The following is a 17987-nucleotide window of genomic DNA, read 5'->3' on the forward strand; positions in this document are numbered from 1 at the left end:
CTGCCCATGGGAAGTGGTGAATTTATTCCCTATTTTGCTTTGCTTTGCCTGTGTGTTTGTCTTATGCTTTCCCTATTAAACTCTCTTTATCAGAGTCCATGAGTTCTCCAACTTTTACCCTTCCCATTCTCTCCCTGGCCCTGCTGGTGGTGGAGTGAGTGAGTGGCTGTGGGGGGCCTGGCTCCTGGCTGGGGTTAAACCATGGCAGTACTGTTAAGAAACCTGTATGTGAAAGAAAATGGCTTTTCTACTTTTTGTTTTGTTACTTGGCACCAAAGGGGTTAGCAAGGTCCAGGAGCATAGCACAGCTGATTTGCTGTTGCTCTTACTTTGCTACAAGTGCTGTCACTTGCTGGGTTCTTTCAGTGCAGCACTGCTTGAATACATGTGGCACTCTGTGAGAAAGGAATATTGGTACTCAGAAATTTATCAAGGGGTAGGGGAGGGCTCCTTTTTTTTTTTTTTGCAGGAAGCTGTAAAATTCTTGGAGATGTCAAAATCTTTGGGATAAGTGCCCTGTTTTAATTGATAAAATTGATAAATTGATAAAATGTATGTGCTGCCTTGGAGGTGGATATCAAGTCTGAAAAGGATGTGTCCTGTGAAAAACATTACAGTATTGTAAGGAAGCATAGTCTGCTTTATTTGGAAGGTGGTCCTTCTAGTGAATGTGATTCTGAATGGAGAAGGGACCCACCCATATCACCATGATCATCTCATTCCACAGGAGCACAAACCCTACTGTGATCAAAGGAAGGGCATAGGATAAAATCCTTCTCTGTGAACCAGACCAGTGGCAGTGGCCTGCACTGTGGCTGTGACTCTGCAGCTGATTTCTTTTCAGCTACTGGGATTGAAATGATTTTTAGTCCTCTTATGGAATTCATCTGAACATTTCCCAGCATATTTCCAGAGAAAATGCACATTTGGAAAGGAAATTTAACATGAAAATTGATGTCAGCAGCTGAATTAAAATGTTTTGTATTTTGCAGACTAATTGTAGTGCTACAGTGCACAGTAAGCGACTACAGTTGCTAATTGTCTGTAAACAGGACTAATATTTTGTTTCCTGTTTCATATGATTGTTGTGAAGCTGAATATGTGAAAAGAATATTGAGTTCCTAAATACATATTTTTGTTAAGTGTATACTTCAGTTTATTGTGAAAACGCACACTAAAATAATCAAATAGCGTAATTGTCTTGCATTTATTGCAGAAAAAGCATGCAAAATGTGAAAGTGAGGTTCTCTGATATTGTCAAAAAAAAATGGGGACATAAGTAGTTTAGGAATTAAGGTAAAGCTTCTCTTCGTGGGAATTGATTCCTTCTCCTTGTTCTGCCCTCATCACTCCTGCTGTACCTGGAATCTGTTCAGGTGTTGTATTTGCAGCACTGTGGGTCACAGGGCAGAGCTACTGCTCACCCCACTGGCACCTGTGCAGTCAAAAGCTTCCTGGTGCAACATAGAACAGCTCCTACAAAAACACATGCTGCTGAGGCCAGTAGCATTCAGCTTCCTCCCATTCCCTGTCAGTCTTCACCTTTTTGTTTGAGTATTATCTGCTGCTGAGTGTTCTCATTTCCAAACTACTTGGAACATGAGTCTTCATAGAGCAAATTATTTAGAATTAGACCTGGTAGCAGCTTTTTAGGTGCAAATCAGAGGGGAATTTATATTCATTTGGTTAGGACTCCTGTCTTAACAGAATGTGACTGCAGTCCTGGCAACAGAAAATCACAATGACTCTTTCAGTCTCCTGAGAAATGAGAAATCTAGAGTAGTGCCTGCTTTCCCAGATTCTAACTAAAATTTTAATGCTAATCTACCAGGAAAGAGGATCATGTTGCAGAAGTCCCAGTGATCTGGCACCAGTGCCAGTGCTGCTCAGGCTCTGCAGAGCCCTGGATGGAGGCACCAGGTGGTCTGTCAGTGCTGCCCAGTGTGCCTTTGGGGTGTGTATGTACAGAGGACTGGGAGCTGGACAGCAGGAGCTAGTATCTAGGATTTGGTGCTCATAGAAACAAACAGACCAGAGAGAGTAAGAAAAGCATTATGTACTGAAACAGGATTCTTTATTTCAGTGCAGTACAAAGAAATGGGAGTTATTTTGCTTTGAATGAAAGTACCGAAACTAAAAAATGGAGCAGATAAAATATGTTTGTGTAGTAGTAGGAATCCTTGGATATCAAAGCAGTGAAAATGATCTCTATGATGCTGCAGCATTAAAATCGATATTTACATATCTTTAAATTAATGCATTATTACCTTGATTTATGTTACATCATTGGTAAGTTAGTTTCCAGCAGTATATTACCACTGACAATATTGTCTTAGCCATCAGACTTTCAGCCAGTGATTTCCTTACATTTAAAATGCATTGGTACAGAAGCAACACTCTGTACCAAGCCAGCTCTCCAAAACATCAGCAAAATGAGTCTCTTTTCATTTTTCTTCCAAACAAATTAATTTGATCAATTTTGTTAATTGCATTGAACTTTGGTTATGAATAGTAATACTGTAAACAGTGGGCCCAGTTCACAATCAGGTAACATGAACTCATTGTATTAAGGTCATGAGAAAGTATTGTTTGAAGAAAAAAAATAGATTGCTACATTGTCATCCTGCAGCACCAAATGAAATGGCTGCTCAGGATTGGGCTTTTTCAATTACAGCTTGCCTGTTTTCCTAGTAAATGCAGATTTACATTTTCAAAGGTACCAAAGCATACCAACACAGTGGTTTGCAGCAGACTCAATGGCCCCATTTACAGATTCAGGGATAATGTTGTTTTTTTAAAAATAAATAAACATTAAGTACACAGGTATTGCTGTGAACCAAGCCCATTGTCTAAAGGAAGCACATTTCTTGCCAAATTAAGTCTTTACATAAGAACATGTTTTTATAATGGATTTGAATAGCTGCTGTGCAAGTTATTAAAATCATGTGTCTTGCAGCTTGCACTTTGTACCAATGCAAAACAAATGAATAAACATGCAGTAAAATGTAGCATTGTGTAGAAAATAATGTGTAAAAAAACCATTCAGTATCTTATATTAAAGCATTTACACTGCATAGGCATTCATATAAGGATATAGTATAATAAAACTTATCAAATATACAAGCATGCAGCAGTTGCCTTATATTCACAGTTCTAGAAATGACCACACATTGATTTCCTCAAATATAAATTGGATTATCCAAAATAGATTTTGCAGCCACTCTCCTTTGCAGTGGCAAACTATGTTCTCATGTGCATTGCAGATACTGACCTATATAACAGGCCTAAGCTATGCAGCTGTATTGTACACACCTGTGATAAATACTGTGTTTGGAATAGGAAGGATAATGAGAAGTGATCCATACTTCTCATAGCAAAACTTGGAGACTACACAGTGCTTGAATTGAACAAAATATCTACGCATATTAATTGTATTCTCCTTAGAGAGTAATACTGTAACCTTGCCACATATCTAGCTACTGCATAAGCTGGCCATGCAGTTCTCAAAATAAGTTTAGACAGATTTTTCTATTTGATATTTATTCCATCAGAAGAGGTATAGTAGGAAACATATAGTACATACCCTTTTTGCTCTGCAAACTCTACACAGGACTCCTGATACTTTTAGATTGTGTTGGGAAATACCAGTGCCAAAGTCTCACTCACAGATTTAAAGTATGTTTGCAGAGAGATCTTCTTTCTTCATCTGCTCTTTTGAAGGTGGTGGTGTTACACATGATGGTGAGCTTGGACCATCTTAGCTGTCACCAGATGACAAATGCCCAGGTTAGATCCTCTCTGTGGCCAAAAGCCACCTGGAGGATAAAGCTGAGGACACGTGGCTTGAAGTTGTCTGTGGTTTTGACTCGCTTGTTATTGCCTAGCTTGGCAGGCTAACCTGGACTCCAGGCCAACAGCAAACAGAATACCTGGAGGCAAGGCTTTTGTTAGTTGTGCATGGTTTGCAAAATTGAGCTCTAGATCTTGATACAGGTTTTGGGTGTGCCAAGGTGAAATTGGATTGAGGAATATGACTTTAGATCCCTTCCCTGTCCAGTAGTGCCTGAATTCTGCTTTTGCCCTGACTTCCCTTGTCTTCATACATAGTAATTTGTGTGTCTTTAAACATTGTGTGCATGTGCTTCCCTCTTCTGAGCACGTCAGCAAAGCTAGTGGAAGTAGTCTTGTAGGATGTTACAGCACCAACAATGCAAGTTGCAGGAGTTCATCCTTGTGTACAAAGCAGCAGCAAGGGATTCAGAAACAGCATTCAGGAAATAGCTTGAAAAGGAAAAGGACAGATGAGGTGGAGATGGTGGAAGCATTTGCTAATTTGCAAAGTGGAATATGGAAAGGGAAGAAAAGTAGGGCAGTGATTCCTGTTCTATTAAAAAAAAAAAAAAGGTATAATCCTCTCTGGAATGTTTCATTCAGAGAGAAACACTGCCCTTTGTTTTTTTTAAAAAGTGAGCTTTGGCCCACATGCGGTATGGGAATGACAAGCTGAGTAGATGGCTTTGGTGTGTGCTATCAGAAATGGTGACACTGATGTCCCTCTGTGCTGCAGCCAGGAGTCCACTTTGGTAACTCATTATTCTGAGTCTCTCTGTGTGCATATTTGCATTTTCTAGTAAAGGATATGTGGCCCTTTCCAGAAAGCTGTACTATTTCCTAACAGCCTTATTTAAGAGCAAGACAGCAGTGGAGCAAGTAATTGTGCCAGAGATGTTCCAAGCTCTTCTGGCAAAGACACTCATTTTTCCTTTGGGGACATGTCCCTGTGTATATGTGTGGGAGGAGCCTCAAATCTGTATTTGGAATCTGATACAAGGACATTTGGAATCTGAGCTGGATGGGGACATTTGAATGCTTTTATTGTATCAATGAGCACTTGGAAAATGGGCTTGCAGCTTTTTTTGGTTGGTTTACTTGCTGCCACAGATGTTGCTTTTCTTCCTTCCTCCAGGCTTGTTCAGTAAGATCTCTGTGGTGACACCTGAAGACTCAGCTGCTGTGAGAAGTGACTGGTTTTCAATGATTATTCGGCAGTAAGATCTGTATAAATATACACAGAACCCCATTTTTTAGCCTACCTTTTAAGCTGTATACATTGAGAAATGGACATAATACATTGAATGCTGAAACCTTTGTACAGAATATCAAAGCAGTTCTCTTATTTTTCACTGTATCTCTGGATAATGAGGGCAGCAGTTCAGATGTGAGGACTGTCCATAAGAGTTTTGGTTTATAAATTCTAGTCTCATTAATCTGATGTACTGCATTAGCTTCTCATTTATTTTCCCAAGTCTCATTTGTTGACAGAAATGAGAATGCCTTGTGGTTTTGATCCTGAATTCTTATGTATTTTAATATTTGTACTAGGTTCTCTGGATTCCTCACTGAACCTGCCCTTCATTTTGCCTTTTCACAGGGAAAATTCTTGTAGTCTAGTTCAGAAATGTCTTTGAAGAATCTGGAGATTGTTAAAAGCAGATGTCACAACTGTCTTGAGCACAATGAGAAGGAGGAAAAGGAGCTCTCCTGAGAAGTCTGACAGTTTGCCACAAAGAAATTGGTACAAAAGCTGCGAGCCCCAAGTTGCCACAGAAATGCACCATCTTGTGAGAATTAACAGAAGTCCGATGTGTAAGCTCTTTGCTTCTTTTAGAAACCTTATCAGCTCTATTTCTAGTACCAACCTGGCCTATTCCTTCAGAAGAGGAAGCAATGTTACCTGCTTCTTCCACCTCTCTTACATAGTGAAGAAATTAGTTCAGTTCATGAAGACGAGGGGCGTTTAACCTCTCACCTTTTCACGCAGAAGTTAGCCACACATTTCAGTCACTGCAAATCTGGCTGTGTGGTAAAGAATGGTTTATTCTAGAATAAAGTAAGTTCACCAGAAGAGGTATTTATATCATTAGAGGAACCTCTATCTCATTTAAAGCATGCCAAGCATTCTCCCTGCCCCTGCCCTCCATATAATTTTCCAGATTTTGCGTATGTGTCTTGCCAAGTAAAGAATTACATGAGGCACCTGGAATGATGTGCTTGGCCTCCTTTATTATACTTCTAATATCTCATCAGATGAGGGATCTCTCAAAGGGCAAGAACATGTTGAACAGCCAGCAGTTTTCAGAAACAGCAGGTGACTAAAAGTACTTAATTTTCTTTGCTACTCAGGCAATGACAAACGTAAGCCTGGACTGGGTTGCTGAAGAAGTAGGAGACAAGAAGAGGACAAGTTAGGTGAGAGGAGGCCCTCTGACCTTTTGGAAGAAACAGCTATCACTTCCAGAAGCATCCTGCTTTTTTGTCAAGTTTCAAGTAAAACACTGAATACAGGTACAGTGTTGCCTGAAGAAATACAAATTAAAAATACTTGCAGAGTAATTTAAGAGATTATTGTGAAGTAATTGAACATTGAGTAAATCCACTAGAAAATATTTTTTAGCAGGTCAGTCAATAAAATGTTGGTCTACATACTTCCATTTGAAGCTTCTCATTTTACATTTTATATGCTGTTTTGCCTAGACACTACATATAACAGTGCATGCCTTTAATCTTTAACAGAAAGATTCCCCATTAAAACTCTCATTAAGTCTCTCAAAGTTACATCTGAAAATAATTCTAGCTTCTAAATGACTTATAAACTTTATACACTTATCTCTTCTGGAAGGATTCCTTTTCTTCATTTCAATGTGCCAAGTTGGATTACCTGATACTTGTGCTTAGTTTTCACCAGTTGATCAGTAGTTCAGAATGGTATCTGTCTGATGACTGTATTTGTACATTGAGAGAATAAGCAAATCACAAGCAAATGCTGCGTGTGATGTGAAGTTTGCAGGCGTGTGCTATGTTGCCAATTTTTGTTTATTTTATACCAGAAGCTTCTAATGTCCAAGGAGGAGCCCCATTTAAAATAGTGCTTTACTACTTGGTACCTGCTGAACAGAAATCAATGGGCTTTTATTTAGGCTGATTTCTTTCTGTTAAGTGTAAGTCTGTAGTTATTAAAGGTTCCTTCACCATTCTGAAAAAAAACCATGGGAGTTCACTCGTATAAAGATGAGCAAGGAGGATGCATAAGAAGCACAGGATTTTACAGAGAAAGGAACAAAATAAAAATGCAGTCCAGAGCTTTTATGTCACCATCCAGTCCATTAACTCAAGTTTATTCAAGTTAGTTTGTCTCTGGCTCTTTTTGCCACTTCCTCTCTACCCTTACTATATTTTATGCTGTTACAGGAGGGATAGACTTTACTGTATGAGATTCAATGTCCACCAGGTGTTTACACAACACCATCATGATACATGTAATTCATGTCGTTCATGTTTCTGGCCATGCAACATAAAATAACACAAAATAATCTTCTGGAATGCTGCAGTTGCCAGCCATTTTATTATATTTTGTTATGTTCTGTAGCCTGAATTGGCCATCAACCTTCTTCCTATTTTTAAGGGAGAATGATCACGGTTATTTTACAGGGTTAAGTTATTGAGTTTTCCTGTAAAATTACAGTGTAGAATTTGTTTTGAAAAAAATAGAGCTGACTACATTACTAGAGCAGAATAATTTGCAGCCAGAATTGAATTACACTCTTAAAATCTACTTTTAACAATGTTTTCAGAAATGGGCTGCAGTAGCTTAATTTTTATCCTATATGCTTTTGAAGTGCAGGGAAAACCTGACATTAGCATGCTAATGCAGTTGTATCATATGGATATGGAATATAAATGTGTTTCCATGAAAACCCTGTTTAAGTTACTGTGTTGAACCACTCAGTACAGCTGGATTCTCCATTCAGATTCTCTGTAAATTCCTGATCACAAGGTAATTCAAACAAACAATTCTCACAGATTTTTCTTGGAAGCCCATGCAGGGTTAATCTAAATAGGAGGTACAATATAAAGCTCCACTTTATTATAGGACTGGAGTTCATCCATTGACTTCAGCACCCTTCAGAGTGTAAAGCACATGAGTTCTCCTTTTCTTGTCTAAACTATTTTGAATGAGGTCTCTTACATGCTAGTTTGGCAAGCTTCTAAGGCATTTGTGCAAAGTGATGATCCAAGAGCAACCTGATTCAATACTGAGAAATTCATAAATAACATCCAGCAGTAATTAAAGTGAAAAACTACAGCTAAGAAAAGCAATCTCCTACAGTATCAGTTGAGCTGCTATACCTTGCAGTGTTAGAAGTGGAACGTGTTCACTGGTACCTTCAACTCGGGAGGCATCATTGTGAATTTTAAACACACCAAGGATTCATTCTGATTTCTTTACATAGATTGCATTGGAATAATGATGACTGAAAAACCATGAAGATATGATAGATGTAGATAGAGAAAGGGTAAGAGTGGAAGAAAAACACAGCACCAGAAATTACCATCTGGAAACATAGTAAATATTTAGTCAAATATATTTGTATTAAAATGAAGAGTTAATTTTGAAGACCAGAAAGGTTTTAAGATAACTTAGTGCACTCTGTAAGGCCATTCTCAGGAGTCAAGTGTATAATTATCTGAGACAGGGATATTTAGAACTTCAGATTAAAGAACTGGAATAGCCAGCTGATCTCTTCACCATGTTGATGAGAGTGCTCACACTCTTTCCAGTAAGTACGTGCTAAAGTCACAAAAAACCCTGTAAATTTTCTGGATTTTTTTTCTTAGATTAGGGTTAACTGGCAGGTAACAGAACTTATTTGTTCAGTTTTTATATGTGCAAATCCCAACAAAGTAGTAGAATTTAGGTAGCTGGTAGTACAACAAATAATGGGTAGGTCATTGAAATAGCATTTGTAGGCTTTTCTACTTGTTTCTCAAGCTCTCTTCTGAACCATCAGCAGAGCCTGGATTTACTGGGAGGAACACCTGGCCCTGAAGTGGGTAAAACCTAAATCTGTTCCTGTTAGGGTACACCTGTAGCCATTGTGCTGTAGCACATAATCCATGCCTTTCTGGTCTTCAAAGAAGAGGTGAGAGTAGTTGTGGATACTAGTTCATGCTTCAGGAAGAAAAAGTAGCTGGCCCAAAACAACTTGAGACTTAACATGCAAGATCTGGAAAGTAGCCACTGTGTGATATTTGGACTTCAACCTGTGCTTACAGGAATTTCTGTGATTATGGTTTTGACAGCAGCCAGATGTTGGGGGAATTCAGATTTTATACCTTGGCAGGACAGAATAATTCAACTGTGTTGTAGATTATTTGATAATGAAGCCAGGAGTAAAGTGTGAAATTCAGTTCTTGAACTGGGATTGGATAAAAACTTTCCAGTTTAGATGTGCTTGTGGTTTGGACCAACATCTGGCAGTCAGTTTTTGTCTTTTTGTGACTCTAGCTGTAGGTGCTAAACTATAAATGCCACAATGTCTTACTTAGGAAATTTGCTCTATGCCTCAGTACTAGATACAGGACCTTTAGGACTTCATGTGAGGAACAGTTAAACAAAAACTTGTATGAATAAGGCACTAGTAAATGTTTGCAGCAAACAACAATTACAGTCTATATTCTTTAAGAATAAAACTGTTCTGTTTAGGAAATTGCCTTTAATATGACAGAGTTACCAATGCCAGTTAGAAGGGCCTAGAGAAAGTGCATCTTTTGGGTTATGCCTGTGAGGTCTGTGAGAAACCCCTGAATGCAAATCCCTGTTAAATTAGGAAATAGCCTGTGCAGTGGTGATACTCAGGAGACTGGAAGCAAGAGGAAACTAGTTTAGATTCTGATCCCTGCTAAACTAGTGTGAAATCACTACACTAGTGTGTAATGGATTTGCTTCCGATTTATTACAGTGGTAGAAGGATCTGAAGCCAAAAGTGAGGCTGCTTTAGCAAATCTAGTTAAACAGTAACAGCGCTGGCCCAGGCCAAATAATTGGCCATAATCCCCTTAGACAGTTTCAAAAAATCATCTGGTATTTTAAATTTCCTATTTGCTGAAGTCCAAGGATGCACTTTTTCTTTCAGCTAATGTAATAGAGCAAGGCCTTATGTCCTATTTTGGAGCTGACGCCATTCTAAACAGTTATTACAGTATTGATCCATACTTTATACCAAATGAAATTTGAGTCTGCCATTCCATTTATAGGATGGCTGGCCACTATTTCACATTGAAAGTTATTAAAAACCACACAAATTCTTCCATTCATAAAACCAAAACATACTGTCACTGTTAAAAAATGCTTTTATGTACCTGCTCATTGAGGGGGATCATTGAAGCACCAAGAATGTTTATCTAGCCAATAAGAAAATATTTGCAAACTAACAGATCTTGTTAGCATTCATGATCTGCATTTTCCTACCATCCGTCCAGTAAAACTATTTTACCATTCATTTGTTATACTAAATCAGTCAATGGTCAGTCTGATTTCATCAATAAATCCTGCTTTGTAAACAGCTTAGCTTTATCATCTGACAAATTTGTGTTCCACTCAGATCCTCCATTATTTATACAAGATGTAATTTAAAAAACTTAAGACATTTTCAGTATCCATAATGCAAAAAGAGGAAAAAACCCTACATTGATTAATTACTGTATATTATTGCCATTAGGTGCTAACAACTCCAGACAATGGGGTTTTTTTGTTTGCATGAATTATTTTGTGTTTTATGTAAGGACATGACATTAAGCTTATCTCAAACTTTAAGATCGCCCATCCACAAGGACCTCAGAAACTGTACAACTATCTCAACCAGCTTTTAAAAATGTGATGGGCTTTTGTTTGTTCATTTTGTGGGTTGACTCACAAGACTAAAGTTATTGGTGGTGTAACTCAGCTGAAATTTTCACCAGAAATTAATCTGGACTAATATTCATGTCTTAAACAAAAAATCCACAACACGTAAGTTAAGTGCTGGGAATCTCTCTCCCATACATAATATACATACTCTAAATTAAATACAGAAGGAAGAAAATCCAGAAATTTCTCCTCAAAAAGATCTTTCCTCATAGCAACTCAGAAAATATTTTTCTTTTAAAATCTTTGTTTCTTATCAGTATGTCAGATTATATGCTTTTCTGTGTGTGTGTGTGAGACTAATACATGGCATGTATTACTATTATCTGAATATCAGAAAATGTTATTGACTATTGGAGCTGTGCAAAATATTTTCTGTAAAAGTTGACAGTCTTAGAAGTTTTTTTAATTTATCATTATTTTCAGTAAGATGATGTAAATCTTTGCAATTGCAAAATAAACAGATTCTTTGTCAAAAGTGTGCCTTTTGGGATCATAATTTATCTTGTGGGGTATCTCTAGCTGACAATTTGAGGTTGTGCATATGTTAATTTATTAGAATTTCCTAAGCTGTGCTCACTGTAAAATAAATTTTAATTTTTTACCTTGTAAGTGTAAGCTACATTTTGAAAGTCAAGGTGGATTTTTAACTTCTTCTTAAGATTCAGCTAATACATTGGAATGTGGTTGGGTTTCTTTCTCTTTTTGCCCTCTGCTTTTGAAGTGTGCCTTCAGGAGATGAGAAGAAAAGTCATCATTTTGGAAAAGGTTCTGTGAATATTTAACAAAATGAATGCAGTTTGCTTTCAAGGCTGTATTTCTTCAATAGAAGCAGAGGCAGAGTACTGAAACATTTTTATTATGAAACTATGCTATTATATCTCTGACTGGAGAAAAATCTGTTGTCAAACATTTGTGTATTTCTTCTAAGAGCAAACTCACTTTCATAGAAGAGTTGCTCCTTGGTCCAATTTAGTTGTGACTGCAGAGGCACACTTTTGACACCAACTAAAATTGTGGTCTAAATGAAGGCATCACTTTTCTGTCCATGCAGGTGTATTTGTCTATGTGGATGACATTTTAACAAAAAAAAGTCACTTCCCAATTTTTATGTCTTTTTAAAATAAAAGGTAGGAAGGGAAATTCTTCAGGTGTAAAAACCAATAAAATTACTGTATGATCATTTAACAACAATTATTCCATGATTTTGCATAACCCTTGGCCTTTCTAAAAAGCAGTATTTGATTTTGAGATGTGCATTGGTTTAAGAATGAGTCATCACATATCTGCTGACTCACATGTGATAAATATTTAACTTGGGGAAGAAATTTTCTTAAGATTACAAAAACATTAAAAAAAAAATAGTCCTAGGTTTTAGCTATTAACCCAGAGATTTTCAACGTTAGATGAAATGCATGTACTTTGAAAGAACTATTCTGTTGAAATGAATCCACAGTACTTTGATAAAAAAAGTCTGAGAGGCTTTAGGGAATATGACAAACTTGATGAGGCCAACCCCAAGTCCTCAAAAATGTCTCATACTGTTCGGAGATGAATGAATTACCAGTCCTGTAACTCCAATGTATTTTAAGGCTAGTTAGAAGACACGGAATAGTGATACTCAAAGCAAATGCTCAAAACCAGGAAGTATTTTTATGACAGGGTAGTTATTTAAAGGGAATTATTTATATGGGTGAAACTTTACTTATTCTTTTATATTTTCTATTACAGTAAACCTACCATCTATTTGTATGTCAATAATAACTGATCTTAGAACGCCATTTCATAGCCTGAATCTTCATTTTGCCTCACTGTTTGTTCTAGCCAGGTTGGCAATTGGGGAAAGTCCTAGAACAGAAACATTGACACGTGCTGATAAATTCAAATGTGGAACATTAAAATTCACATGGAAGCGGAAATGACATTCAGTGTCAGAAGTAACAAAGTCTTTGAAAGTCTTAAATAATTCATATAGAGAATATAGGTTAGACAGATTTAATATAAGTGTGCTTTTTCCTAAAAACACCCCCCCAAACCAAACTTTTTTTTTTTTTTCTTTTTAAGTCTTTTGTCTGTAAATATGAAAGAAGGCTACACCCCAACATAATTCTTCATTGTCGTACTAAACGGTAAAATAGTCTTTCTAATTCACATTGCTCATGGCAGTCTTATTTGAAGTTCCTTTATTGAGTTTGTGGTTAAAGCAGTTTGGGATTTTTGTTGGTTGTAAACTTTTGGCATAATGTGAATACCAGTCCCTTTCAAAAACAGCCTTGAGTTGCTTAATGATGCTTGTGCTGTTCCCCGCGTCCGCTTGGTTGATAACAAGGCCAGCTCCAGCATTCTGTGTAAAAGCATTTCCCACCCAATCAAAATTACCTGCAAGCAAAGCCAGGAATAAATAGTGAGTTTCTAACATTAAAAAAAAAAAAAAAAAAAACAAACCCAAAAAACAACAAATAAAAAACTCATCTCCCTAAAGGCAATCCAGAACCGTTTTCCCCAGTGCAGAGATGGAAGTTACTTTTTTTTACTACCAGCAGAAAAAAAAAAAGCTCCAATACATACCATGCGTAGTGAAGACTGCTTCTGGAAGTTTGAACAGCTCTTAGCCTTCAGAAGTGAAAACACGTTCTTCTGTTTATTCAAAATTAATGTGCTCTTCCTTTTACATCTATTACATTATTACTCCATTTACTTTCCTCACTGGCCTTTTCAGTGCTAAGAATGATTTTTTTTAATGTATAAACAATTCAAAGTTCCAAACCAGTAGATATTTTACAAATTACCTGTTGACAGATACTATTTGAGGAAAGGAAAATAGATTTTACTGGTTTAGGCGTTATTACAATCTTTCTTGAAATCTAAGGTAACAAATAAGTACTTTGAATCCTGGGGATAGCAGGGCAAAAAGGATAATTGGACTAATGAAAAACAGGTCAAACAAATGCTCCAGTTACTTTTTTTTTTGTATTTCACTAAAACTCTAAATACTATTTTAAATTATACAACTAAAACATGCAGTATTTTGGACAAACAAGGCTGTTACTTCAGCAGGAAATGTTAATACTTTTACAGTTGCCAAGGATTGTAAATTGAAACATCATCACAAGGGACAATTTTTCCTATGCTTTCAAGTGAAAGATGTAGCTGGTCCTTAGCAGGCGTTTCTATTACTTTAACAGAACTTCGATAATTTCTTTCTTTTATTTATATGTAGCTAAGGATGCAAGTACAATGGGAAAGAAAAAATCCAACTTGGCTGAGAATCTAAGCTATGTAGATGAGTTCCAAGGGACTGAGATTTGATCCAGCTATATGAAAGAATTTAAAATGGAGTGGAAAAAATTATCTGGGAGAGGGGCAGGTGAGTATCATAAAACCTTCTGGAGATGAGGGAGGAATGAGCTGCAGTACTGGATGTAAAAAATACGACTTGGATAGATTATGAGGTGTGTGTTTCGAGCCCATCAGGGTGGGCTTTTCACAAAAGATCTCAGTTGTATTTCTACATAACTTGGAATGCCCCACAGTTGATGTGTGTGGGCTTTGCTTTTGGATTGCAGCCTTTGCCTCCCCTCACTGCCTCTGCTATCATGGGCAGTAAGTCCCAGCAGTGTGTCAGTAACATCCCTAAAGCATCAAGCTGCAGCACATCAGATGGCTTTTAAAAGTGTCATGAGCTGCTTTTGAACTCAGTAGTGGTTTTCTTACACAGCTTACACACAACTCAGATTTTTCAAAAGGTAGTTTTCAGCCTGCATTCAGTGGGCTTTTGGCTGGTAATGAACTTTTGTAAGGTGCCACACAGCAATTTTACTTAAATATACCTTTAACCCAAAATACCATTTAGATATGTACCTGATGTTAGGAGGGTAGCAAATGGAGTAAGGTTTTGGATGATGAGGATGAACAGCATCTGTACAGTATTTGCCAGGATTGACTATAGCTTGAATAATAACATGGGGAAAGAAGAACACTCCATTTTCATTGGACTGTAGAACATTAGAATATGCTAATCATCATAGCTACTTCATAAATTGTGTTGTATTTGTGTTTTCAGAATGCTGGTCTTGAGAAACTGATTCAGAGAGGAAGAAAAGGTTTTAAATGAGAAGAGTCTCAAAGTTCAGTCATCATCCAGGTTCCCAAAGAAATTAACTATTTTCTTCACCTAAAGAATATATCAGCTGTAGCTTGCTCATCTACAAAAGGTTGTTATTTCAGGCTTTTGGATACAACTAGAATTTCTTGAGGTGTAGTTACTTACCAATATAAGCAGCTCCATCAGTCACCATGTATTTGTTACGATTCAATTTGGGAAGAGAAGTGTTCTTCTGTTCTTTAAGAAAGCAGGCACTCTCTTCCTCAAGGTCAAAGAATTTCTGCCATAAAATAGAAGGAAGCACAGGTTAATGAGAATTGCTCTGTAAGAGACAGAAAAAATACAGTCCATTCTCTAATCTTTATTGAAAATGAGTTGGCACTAGAGAACAGCTTAAGTTTTTATTGCCAAGCATTAACTTTAATAAAATGCTGCACATTGTATTTCCAATTAATTCTCATAGTTTGTGGTACTCCTGCCTTGGCATTCTGAACTATACAAAGTGTATGGCTACTGCATGCTAAAAGCAATACAGTGCCAGGTAGTAAAGGCTGTAAAATGAAACCCCCCCACCTCCCCCCATCTTTCTGTTCTCCGTGCTAAGATCCAGGAACTTATTTCCTCATTTTTCAAGGATACTGGGCTTTGAAGTCTGCTTCAGGATTAGGATCAGCAGACACTGTAACAGCTGAATTAATACCTCTGCAATCATATATTGCATAGTTTCCAACAGGAAACTTGCCATTTCAGAAACTTAGAAGCTTCTCAGGATTAAATTTGGTATGAAAAGAGAAAATTTTCTAGGCAACAAGAGGAAAACGTTTTACCCTGGAGAGTAAAGTATGAGTAAGATTTATTTATTCATTTGTTTGTTTATTTATTTAAAAGTTTAGAGCTATATGCACTCCTTGTCTGATCAGTACCAGATAAAAATCAGCAAGAATACACCTGCACAACTCAAAAACAGATTCATGTGGAGGCTCAAGAATAACTTGGCTGTAGATAGATGTCTGTTCCATGCCACTCCTTTGTGTTTTCCAGTTGTCCACAGACAATTTTGTTCTAGGTCATAACTTCTGTGGCCCCTTTCAAAGCACACACCTTTCTCTGTTCAGCACTGCATGCAACAGAGCTGGCCCCTTCCTGCTGCTCCTTTGAGAGTCAGACCAAGCATTCGTGCAAGCAAGATGCGTTTACAGGGTCAAGTACAAAAACTTAAGGAATACAGGAATTAAGGTCCCAAGAAGCACAATGGTGAGCTCTTGACCTTGAGTCTGCCCTTTCTGATTCAAGCTTTAATTTCAGAGCTCCCTGCTTCAGCAGCAGTTTGATATGCAGGTTACTCCTTGCCCTGTGGCTGTGTGCTTATAGCATTTAGTTAGTCCTCAAACAAAGCTTTCTAGGTGCAAATCCTTTCAGTGATCATTTTCTTCAGAGTATTTGTATTGAGTTTGCATTCTCAAAACAGTTTCAGTCGATTCCAGTAAATATTAATGCATATGTGAATGGGACTCTGAGATGCTGAAAATGCCAGGTGTAACAGGGTTGCAGCACCCTGCTTCTAACTCTATACTTGCAGTTAGGCAATATCAAAACTTGGCATTAGCCTGGTCAGAGACCAGCAGAAATAAGGAGGAGATCCCCATCTAACAGAGAAATTACATCTGCATCTCCTTCTCCAGGATGACCACTGGCAAACCAGTGTACCCTGCAGCTGCAGCCAGCTATTGGCACTCACTGAAAACTTTCAAGCCTGACTAGTCTTTCCATAGGGACAAGAAAAAAAACCAAAAAACCAAAACACAAAACAACAACAAAAAGAAGGAAAACAATCAAGACAAAGCGTATCACAAAGATCAAATGCTAAATGAAAAATAAGAAGTTACTGAGTATGCTTTGTAGGATATATTATCCCCAAAAGAACAGAACAGAGGGATAGGAGGTTACGTGGTGCAGGTGTGTGTGGCATTTTGGTCAGAACCAATACAATACAGATGTATTGCAGCAGCCTAGCAATTTTAAGTGTAATTTCAATCAGAATTTGCAACAGGTTTCTCTTAAAATTTCAGTGTACATAAACACACACAGTATATGTCTGCAAGACAGTATTTTTTGTACTGAGGTTAGTTTATGTTTTCTCATAGCCAAAGCAGAACCAAGAGGGAAAATAAGTGTTTTCAATAGTTCAAAAGGTAATTTAGTTTTTAGCTTGTTAACCTATTCTTTCTCCTCCATACACACATATAGTTTTGTTTCACTTTGATCTTGGCTGTAACAGCTGAGCACAAAAGAAATGCAGTTTTAATAAGCAGTTGCTCATCTGACATGCTTTTTGAGTTAAAAGAGTATGGAGCCTATGGCATAGTTTTCAGCCAAAATCAAATGGATACCAGCAATCTCAGAGCCTTGGGCTATTACTCATACCAAAGTTTATTTAAGGCAGTGGCTCACCCAGACTGGGAAATGTGATGTACAGCACAGAGGTAACTGACTTAGTGTTGTACCTTTGTAACTCTCGACAGCTGATTTTTTTACTGGAAGTTGTTTTTGTATTTTCTAACTACAGAGACACTAGCTGGACTATTTACCTAGAGCAGTTTTTTTTTCCTTTTATCATTTAGCTCTTGACAAGATAAATTCTGTACAAAAGATTTTACCTGCTGTAAATAGATGACAATGGATATAAGGCACCACTTGGAAAAAAATTCTGAATACATAAATAAAATTTTGATGATAAATATGGAGCAAGCTAGAAGTTACTTAAAATTGAAATGGGTTAAATAGAGTCAACTACCTATGGGTTTTTTTTACTTAAAATCACACTTTACGCTGCTTTTTTACTGAGGAAACTTATAGTAACAACATACATTATAACAAAAACCCTATTTCTAGATATGCATAATACTGCTTATTGTGTATAAGAAATAGTACTTCCTTTTCAGAATTGTTGTTCATTTTCAAAAATCCAGAAGGATTTATGGGCTCAGCAATTTAGGAAATCAAAATAATTCAGCAGATTATTTAGAACTGTTAACTGAAAAAAACAAAACAAAAAACCCCCCACTAACCCCCCTCTAAGATCCAAGGTGGCTGATTTCCAGTGTGCCTCAATTTCATAAAAGTGAACTGTATCACACT

General features: G+C 37.2%; 1 protein-coding gene across 5 annotated transcripts in view; it reads right to left on the reverse strand.

Annotated features, from left to right (window-relative positions):
• Positions 1-2052: 2052 nt before the first annotated feature.
• PLD5 (phospholipase D family member 5) overlaps positions 2053-17987 on the reverse strand; it is a 167996-nt gene continuing 152061 nt past the window's right edge. For 3 of the 5 annotated variants that reach the window (XM_014878057.2, XM_088161318.1, XM_088161321.1), the window contains exons 9-10: positions 15015-15129; positions 2053-13123 (exon numbers count right to left, since the gene is read on the reverse strand). In XM_014878057.2, the coding sequence (XP_014733543.1) occupies positions 12888-13123; positions 15015-15129 (351 nt within the window). In that variant the 3' untranslated portion in view covers positions 2053-12887. Of the gene's footprint in view, positions 13358-15014; positions 15130-17987 lie in introns of all 5 variants that reach the window. The other 2 variants (XM_088161320.1, XM_088161319.1) reach the window with 2 other exon arrangements.

Source organism: Sturnus vulgaris, chromosome 3 (assembly GCF_052056855.1).
Source record: "Sturnus vulgaris isolate bStuVul1 chromosome 3, bStuVul1.hap1, whole genome shotgun sequence".
In the NCBI taxonomy this organism is placed as follows: Eukaryota; Metazoa; Chordata; class Aves; order Passeriformes; family Sturnidae; genus Sturnus; species Sturnus vulgaris.